This window comes from Borostomias antarcticus (assembly GCF_949987555.1).
Source record: "Borostomias antarcticus genome assembly, chromosome: 1".
NCBI classification, from domain to species: Eukaryota; Metazoa; Chordata; class Actinopteri; order Stomiiformes; family Stomiidae; genus Borostomias; species Borostomias antarcticus.
The window spans coordinates 24314062-24324061 of NC_140234.1; the positions used below are offsets into that span (position 1 = coordinate 24314062).

At 44.6% G+C, this 10000-nt stretch overlaps 1 protein-coding gene across 1 annotated transcript in view; it reads left to right on the top strand.

Annotated features, from left to right (window-relative positions):
* Positions 1-10000, top strand: part of LOC311319946 (replication protein A 70 kDa DNA-binding subunit-like) — a 33826-nt gene that overhangs the window by 11293 nt on the left and 12533 nt on the right. Inside the window, exons 9-10 of the mRNA XM_084451580.1 lie at positions 8665-8857; positions 9783-9919. Coding sequence (XP_084307706.1) covers positions 8665-8857; positions 9783-9919 — 330 coding nt within the window. The remainder of the gene's footprint in view (positions 1-8664; positions 8858-9782; positions 9920-10000) is intronic.

Genomic DNA, 10000 nt, shown 5'->3' on the forward strand with positions numbered 1-10000 from the left:
AATAAAGTTTTCAGTCACATGACTGTTGCGGAGCCTCGCGCACTAGAAGAGACTGGTGACACGAGGCTACTCGCGCACAGAAAATCGTTCACATTAACCTCAGAGGACGCACGCTACTACAGTCGACACCTACAGTAGATGTGTACCATCCTGTCTCTGGGCTTCCATAGCATACCAAGCCACTGTTTCTCAGAAGGGATGTCTTTGATCGCTTGTCATGTAGCTTATAAACTCTGAAGACGGTACTGGTTCCTCCTTGACTGACTTCACTGGTCATCCAGCCATAGGTGTAGTTTTAGGTATGGACGAATTGTCCCTACCAAAAATAATAGAGTGAAAACTATAGTTTTTAATTACCATTCACAACTTGCGAAAGCAAAACGGTTGGGAATTAAGGCCTGGTTGACAGCTGCGTTCAGCAAGCTATCCAATCAACAACGTACAGTAGCCCCCCCCCACCTCCCTCGCCTCTGTGACCCAGCGAGTGCCTGCCTCGCGAGCTCAGCGCGCAGCTCACAGCACATCGAGCATCGACTGTCGGCAACAGCGGGAATTTTGATTAAGCAGAAGTAAGATTGAAGTTATTGAACAATAGGGAATACAATATGTTGACCGACAATTATTTTTCTGTACAGAGTTGTATCAATGATAATAGTTTAGTTTGCGTCCTACTAAATGCCTATGTAAATTGTAATGTTAGTGCTAGATGGTGGTGCAGCTAGTCAGAGCTGTACGTATTAGCTAAAATGTTAGGTCTCGTAAACGTTTGCTGAGGCAGAGATAAGGTGCTGTAATGTTGTCATAACAGTTGTCTTTAGCTAGTAATAAATCAGTTTCGGTATAACCGTTGCAAACTCCTAGGTTTGAGCAATGACTAGCTAGGTTCACTCGCCCACTGAATTGCATAACAGGCTAAACAAACGAGACGAGACATCTGGTTTGTTTATGCAATTCAGTCCAAGTCCAGCGTAATTATGTTCATATTTCATATGCTACACAGAATAGGCTGTAGGCTACACGGAAAAGAGTGTTTCATGTCTGCAAGTAGTTTGATATTGTCAATCATTTCCCTTTTATGACCAGAAAAAATAAGACAAAAATGGACATTAGAATTTTTTTGGTCAAAGCAGCAGAAAGGCAGGACCTGGAGAGGCAGGCGGGAGATGCATCAGGGTTACAGGTGAGATTATAGTCTGACTCAACAGATGTAGGTTTTGTGGATAAACCTTGTCATTCGTTGTCACATTGCCCAATCAGTGGCGACGGAAATTAATCTGATTCGGCCACCACCCAGATTCAGGCTGTGAATATGTTACAGTATATGTATTTTGTTCATAAACACATAAAGACCATGAGGTGAAGGCTTGGATCATTTATATCTCATATTTGTGTAGGGTTAGCTAGTTATGGATAATTCTACACCGTGGAAGTGAATGGAAATGAATATTTGAATTTCTATTAATTGCAATGTTTCTAGGCATCGAATTAAACTACTTTATTTGAAATTTTACTTTGGCCTCTTCCTTAAGCATGTATTCAACATAATACTATTATCTGAATGAAAAGTACTGAAACAGATGTATAATGTGACAAAAAAGGCAATTTATTATTTTGGCCGGTAAAAAATATACTTGGCCGGCGGATTTTTTCATCTACCTGTCCCCTTGGCAGGTGAGCCAAAATGTTAATTTTCAGCCCTGATGACGTCATACACCCTGCATTTAACATGACGTCATACACCCTGCATTTAACATGACGTCATACACCCTGCATTTAACATGATGTCATACACCCTGCATTTAACATGATGTCATACACCCTGCATTTAACATGATGTCATACACCCTGCATTTAACATGACGTCATATACCCTGCATTTAACATGACGTCATACACCCTGCATTTTTGTGGTGTTCTGCGCACAAGACTAATGTTTACATAAATTAGAGAATTTTGAGGACACTATATGGCGACTGCCGTTGCTATCCTGTGCTGACTTTAGTTAATTTAGAATTTACTACAGTAATAATGATTATTAACTATCTAGCTTACTAATCACTAACAATATCTAACTACTGATTTAATAATTATGCTGCCAGGTGAAGTCTCAAAAAAATCTGCTGATAAACTTATTAGCAAGGTAAATATAGAGAGGAACTAGAGATGGTGCTCAGAGAGCACAGACCTCCGCCCCTGAATGCATTTCGTGGCTCTGTGGCAAAATTAAATGGGTTCTAAATTGGCCCATGCTACACCCCTCCACCGAGTTTCATGAAAAGGGGTCTTGTAGGTTTTATGTAATCCTAGTCCAAAAAATGAATGGAGGTGAATGGGTGGCGGTATTTGGCCGGCTCTGTGGCGCCCCTCACAGGTCACAGCCAGCGGGGGGCAAATGCGGTGCGCTCCAGGCTCTTCCTCCGCACACCCCAGTCCAAACCCTGTGTCTCTAACACAGTCCAGTAGTTTTTTGCGTAATCCTGCTAACAAACACATGCACACACGCCACCGAAAACATGACCTCTCGCCTGCGCTGTCGCTGGGGCGGAGGTAAAAGTGATCCTAACCCCTGCATTTGACCATGACCTCTATCTGGTCATGACCTCTATTTGATCATGACCTCTATTTGATCATGACATCTATTTGGTCATGACCTCTATTATCATGGCCTCTATTTGATCATGACCTCTATTTGGTCATGGCCTCTATTTGATCATGACCTCTATTTGGTCATGGCCTCTATTTGATCATGACCTCTATTAGGCTACTGGTTTCTAGGTTTCAAGTTTGCACCGTAGCCTCTCTCCAGCCCTTGAATCACACACCTACTTTAATAACCTCCACCCCAGCGACAGCTTAGCGAGAGGTAATGTTTTCAGTGGCATGTTTATTCATTAGTTACGAAAGGTGGCTTTAGAAGTCAATGTATTGTTTTATCAAATTATTATTTACAATATGGACGGCTGTAGCTCAGGAGGTAGAGCGGGTTGTCCAATGATTGTAGGGTCAGCGGTTCGAACCCCAGCTTCTCCTGACAACATCGAAGTGTCCTTGGGCAAAGACACTGAACCCCAAATTGCTCCCAGTGAGAAGGCTAGCACATTGCACGGCAGCTGCCACCATTGGTGTGTGTATTGTGTGTGTGAATGGGTGAATGAGAGGACTTAATTGTAAAGTGCTTTGGATAAAAGTGCTTTATAAGTGCAGTTTATTTACCATTTAAATAGTAACAAATACCCTGTATCACACTTTAATAAACTGTGCTGCCTGCTCTCTGTAACTGAAGGGGTCCACTGAGCAAAATCAATTTAAGAAAAAATACAGTTATGTCCATAAATATTTGAACATTGACACAATTTTAATCTTTTGGCTCTGTACACCACCACAATTGATTTGAAACTAAACATTCAATATGTGCTTTAAGTGCAGACTTTCAGCTTTAGGTGAACGGTGGAGGAATTACAACACATTTTATACGCGGTACCCCCCTTTTTAAGAGACCAAAGGTAATTGGACAAACTAACAATCATAACTCAAATTGTAATTTTTAACATTTGGTTGCAAGTCTGGAACTCAGACATCACTAGATGCCAGGTTTTGTCCCTGGTGATGCTCTGCCAGGCCTCTACTGCAGCGGTCTTCAGTTCCTGCTTGTTCTTTGGGCGGTTTCCCTTCAGTTTTGTCTTCAGCAGGTGAAATGCATGCTCAATTGGATTCAGTTCAGGAGATTGACTGTTGACCGAAGATCTTCGAAAAATCATTCACAGTGATTTCGAGTTGCGTGGCAAATACAGTACGTTGACTCGCACTGGGCGCGATGTGAAACGGTTACGATGAGACAGTGAAGAGGGTGTGTATACTGTACATCGAGGCGTTCTTCATTACATCGAGTCAACACTTTCATGGACTCTAATTCGGAAAACGTAAAATATGAAAGTCTTTTTGACAATTTACCAAACTAATCATTTTCAACAATGCTTTATTTACAGTCAACACTTTCATGGACTCTGAATGTAGAATGTAATTTTGCTCTATAGCCACCAAAATAAGAAGACATCAAGTTATTTTCAACAACGCTTTATTTAGGGCCTACATTTCATGAACTCTTAACAATGTTTGCCCTTACTTATGCTTTTTCAACAATGTAGGCCTCGACCTCCCAAATAACTTGCCATGCATATTCTAGTCTAGTTATTTATCTATGCTTATTGGTTTTATTGATGCATCCAAAGCCTTTGACCGCATCGACTAGTATCCTAGCACGCATCCTAGCACGGGCTCACTTTGGTAAGATGAGAAAGACCTCGGCCCGTCATTGACGGGTGTTCTATCTCCTCCTCCTTAGCCTACTCTCCCTCTCTCGCTGGTAGTCAAGCGACTGGCTTACTGTAGTTTTGACTCTTGTGCTGTTGTAGGGGAGGGGCGTGAGAGAGGGGAGTCGGGGAGTGAGAGAGAACGGCCCCAGCGCTCTGCTGAGAGGGAGTGCTGGGTCACACACTGTATGATTTTATCACAGTGACCTCACCAACAACGCTTCCCTAGAATGTATATATCTCTAGGCCCAAGCATACATACATACACATTTAGCTTCCATATGGAACGATAAACATACCCACAAAAACCATTCCGACCTCACAGGTCCCTTTAAGGCAATTCCGTCCTGATCTCGCACAGGCTGTCCTTTAAAGGCTAAAAGCACAACCATCCCCCGTATTTCACGTGGACGGTATCCCCTGTTCTTTCACAGGCCCTCGATTGGAGAATTCTTATTGTCCCCAGAGGCAACAAATAAAACCATATAGAGAAGTGGAGCAGTGGCCTACTTCACAAGACAAAACAATGCGCACACCTTAGCATTACAAACCAGGTGTCTCACGTGGCTGTAGCTGTCTGCTTTGGCTGACGACCAGTCTTGGACTTGTTAGGGTTCGATGTCCGATCCGGGTCACGGCACCAATTGTTGACTTTCATTATAATTTATTATTGTCCTTATTCAGCTCTGCGTTGTGTTTTGATTTCAATAAAAGACGGCCCCCAATCTCAGACAATACCACACAGTCCAGTGTCCCTTTTCCAGGTGTATTCCAAATGAATCTCTCCAACACAGGATTTGAGCGACAATCAAAAGCTGTTTATTACAGAAGGTTATAGCATACCAAAAGACGATGGCGTCTAGTCTAATGTCAGCTTGCCTGTCTGTATGGCTGTCTGGCCCAAATCAAATCATCTGAGCTCGAGCAAGGTTCTTATGGTTCAGGGGCATCCCACCCCCCCCCCCCTTCCCCGATCAGACTGGTCTGGACTGGTCTGGTCTCTCCTGTGGCTTATGGCCTTGTAGCGAGATAACCGGCCGATGGTTCGGCACCCAGGTCGCTATCTCTAACCACAACAATTGCTGTTGTCCACAGAATGTACCAACCATGGAATGTCACCCTTATCTCATAAGTCTATGGAAGGGAGACAGTTTCTTACAGAAAACTCCGGCCGACAGCCACACTCAGGGGTCAACATCATAATTAGAAACAGCTAACGGGATCAGGTTAAGCCACAACATTTCTCTGAAAACAGCCATTTTCATCAATATATATATATATATACATACACAATATATACAATTATAGGCTATAATATATAATCCAATGTAGGCTATGTAATAACTCAATGTAAATAATAACTCAATGCTGCATTGGCTTAGGCCAAGGTAAGGCCTACTCAAAAAGGCCTATGTGATATTATAACAACATTAAGTGCATATTTTTCTCAAATGACCATATAATAAGAAAATATATATTAAAAAATCTGTAAAATCAGTGGGGGCCCTGTGCTTGCTTCCCGGCAACCAGACGGTGCAATCTTGTGGGGATGGGAAACAGACACCGGGAGTGTGTTCCTCATGTCCAGTCTACTCCGTAATTTCATTTTTGTTGCAGTCATTGCAGAAAACCCCACTTCAGAGATAGAATGTTGAAAATGGAAGCAATGTGTTCAGTTCTTTTGTGGCTCGATCACGATGCTCAACTCTGTTTCCCAGCTGAGACTTTCCCAGCTGAGACGACCCCAGTCAGGTTAGGGCTACGGGCCATCTCAGGGCTAAGAGGAAAGCCCACAATGTATGTATATTTTAATTACTTGCTGAATTGAGTTCAGAGGATATTTTGGCGGCAAGATGACCTTTGATGGGGGACGGTCCGTCTAGACTGTCCATGTACGTAAAAGTTCAGCTGATCCACCATGTGGCGGAGGGATATGCCAATAGGTGCGAAGCCCTGAGGGGCTGTGCCTCCCTCATAGAATGAAAGTTACGCATGTAACTGGAAATACTGTCTGTCTGCCCCTTTTCACTCGCAAAATGGCTTCAAGTGAGCTTTTCTGATGAGTCATTGGTGGTTCATCGGAATTCTTTTTTTTTCTTTTTTAGGTTTTCTCAAAAACTATTGGCCGAAATCCCATCAAAGTTCCATAGGTTGCTAAGTAGATTCTGCAGAGACTAGGCCATCATTCATGCTAGTCAGCGCATTTGGAGCAGTGCTATTAACGTACTACTACGCTGAGAATACCATAATCTACTGAATACAGTGAGTTGATGGGGGGGGGAGGCCAAATAAGGGCAAATGCTGACATAAAATGCTGCCTTAGTAGGCAGCTCCCCCTGAATTTGGACACAGCCATTGTGACCTGCATTTACATGTACCAATAGTCTGACTTGTAAAACACAGACATGCACATTTCTATTGAGCCTCTACAGGTGGGAGCAGCTATGGAAGTTGGTCATTAACCCCCAGAACATCCATCTCCTCCAGCCAAGTCGCTCTCAGCTGGCCCCACTGCTGGGGACTGGAGCTCACGGCTAGATTGACGTTGAGCCCTCTGCCCTGCAAAGGCAAATAAAGACATGAATCCCGCTTAAAACAGGAAAGCGTGAATAGAGAGAGAGTGAGTAAATGAAAGGGTATGATTGAGTTTGAGATTTGAGATTAAGTTTGAATTGGCGTGTTTAGCTGCCTCGTTCTCTATTTTCTGCCGTGTTGGAGGGCTGACGATGCCGATAGGACATCTGCTGCTTTTGGGTGCCAGAGCTTTTGACGCATGGAACTGAATCAGTAAACTGTACGGCACCAGCGTGGGTGAATGGACCAGCGTTGTCTAGTTACTGACCTGCCGAGGATGGGAGGCCTCTTCACCTTCAGCCTCACTCAATTCAATTCAATTCAATAGCCTTTATTTATACTCAAAGGCTACTGAGGTTGCCCTCATTTTCAGTGACGACGAGTAAGAAAAATGCAAGAAACAGATGACAGTGATAACACAATAACACTAAGGCAAACAAAGTAAAAGGTTAAAAGATGAAGACATAAAAAGGAGATTCAGCTAAAACAATCACAACAAGATGTTTAAAATACAGAAAGCAAAGATTTAAAATGATTAAGAGTAGAGAGGGAAGACATTTTTAGGGAACTTTGTAGGGCATTCCAAGACATCGGAGCACTAACACTAAAAGCAGACAAACCAAAAATGGAATAAGCCCTAGGAATTTTTAAAAGAAGCAACTCACTAGAACGGGTTCGGTAAGACCCAACATTCCACTCAAACAAACTGGATATGTCATGTGATTGTTTACCAATAAAAGCTTTATAAAAAAAAAAAAAAAAAAAAAACATTCCTCATCTCATTCCGTCTGGGATACTTGAGGAAGGTTAGCAGTTGCTCTATTCCATAACATGCTGACTGGACTGGAGAAATGACAATGTCTTATCCACGTCTTTACTGACTGTATTGACACCATCAAGTCTTCCTGCTGTATGTAGACCGTCCAACGACATTGTCTCTTTGTATTTGCCTTTGCAACTTGCTTGCCTCCTCATCTTATGTCCATGAAAGGACATAAGTAAAATACTTGTATAAGTGCTCCATTGATATTCTCACCCTTATCCTGACCATCTTAGTGTGATCAGTTATTGTGGAGTGTGTATTGAAGTTAGTATTCTCTTCTCCAATGTCAAATTGAGTAGAACACAGAAGCCTGACGTAGCTGATGTACCTGAGGTAGCTGATGTAGTTGACGTACCTGATGTAGCTGACGTAGCTGACATAGTTGACGTACCTGATGTAGCTGACGCACCTGGCGCAGCTGACTTAGCTGATGTAGCTGACGTACCTGACGTACCTGAGGTAGCTGACGTAGTTGACGTACCTGAGGTAGCTGACGTAGTTGACGTACCTGATGTAGCTGACGCACCTGACGCAGAGCTGTGGAAGAGGAGGGCTGTGGTTCTTAGGCTTGTGGTTGTTTTTCTGGGCCCACCAGTGCTCGCCTTTGAGCTCGCTGGACCACAGGAAGTGATGCCAGAAGACATTTCGAGGTGGAAGGAGTCTGGAGGTGTGGTGGAGAGGAGGGCGCCCTGAACGCCCGGCAGAAGGCAGAAACCCTCCAGGGGAGACTGAAGCCCAGAGCACATGGCACATCACAGCGCGTGATGAGAATCGGATCTAAATGTCCTGGGTTAGGGCAGGGCACTGTGGCTAGGATGGCTTAAACCAACGTTTCTCTTGTCTTGTATGACTCTTGTGTTATGTTTCATGTCGGATGTTTCTAATGTCCCTTTACTGAGCCTCCGTCAAAGATTGGATGTCAACTTGACAAAGTTTTCTCAATCTTCCTCACTGCAGGTATACTACATCTCTCACGGTACTCTGAAGATTGCCAATAAACAATACAACACCTTAAAGAACGACTATGAAATGTCCCTGCACACGCACACCAGCATTGTGCCCTGCGACGACAGCCGGGACCTTCCCATGGTGCAGTGCGACTTTGTACCAATCGCTGACCTTGAGCACCGAGACAAGGACGCCATTATAGGTAAGGGGAATGGGGAGAGAGAATGGGAGGAGGAGGGGCAGACTGGGGTTAGAGAGAGAGAGAGAGGGAGGAGGGGAGAGGAAAGGGTAAGAACATACTATTAATACTATTCTTTATTCTTAACCTGACAGCTCTTGTTTTCCCGTGGTCCATTATTATTAGGGATCCTACGGTACTGTTTTAATTATTAGTAGAGATCATACCTTAACGAGGAGGAGGGAGTGTAATTAGCTGGTGGGTGTGGAGATGGCTGGTTGCCTACAGGTGATCCTGGTAATGGTCGGGATAAATATGTCTGAGTGTGTGTCGTACAGTAAGCGTGGAGGACAGTGACGGGGCTGAAACGGGGGGCGGGGCTTAAACGGGTGAGGCTGGAGAGAAAGCCGTTCAGACAGACAGCAGCGGATGAGACTGCGGCGCAGTGCTCATCTGTGTCAGAGGAGATGATGCAGCAGTGATGGGCTGCCTGTGTGTGTGTGGGGGGGGGGGGGACTGGTACTGTAGAGGCTCCAGCAGGGTGGTTCTCTCAGCCTGGAGCGCAGAAAGCCCTTCTGATGGGAGACTGGGAGGGGGGCTGCATCCTGGCCTCTCTCTCTCCCTCTCTCTCTCTCTGTCTCTCTGTCTCTCTATCTACCCCTCCAACCCACTAGTGTCTTTCTGTTCATTTCTCTTTCTCTCTCCTGCATCGTCAAATACGCTATTATAACATGGCAATGACAACTGTCAGCCTGTTCCCATGGTGATAATGGAGTTCAGAGGTCGATGACATTGTCTCAATCATAAGAGATTCAGAGAGCACGCCCTCTTATCTCCTCCCCTCTCTTCTCCTCTCCTCCCCTCTGTCCCCTCTCATCCTCTCTCCTCTCCTCCCCTCCCTCCCCTCTCATCCCTTCTCCTCCCTCTCCTCCCCTCCCTCTCCTCTCAGATGTGATAGGTGTGTGTAGGAGCTTTGAGGACGTGTCCAGAATCGTCACCAAGTCCAGTCGGGAGACGTCCAGGAGAAACCTGCACCTGATGGACACCAGCGGCAAGGAAGTGACTCTCACACTGTGGGGAGAGGAGGTGATGACACACTCACACACTCACTCACACACACACACTCACACTCTCACACACACACACACACTCTCACACTGTGGGGAG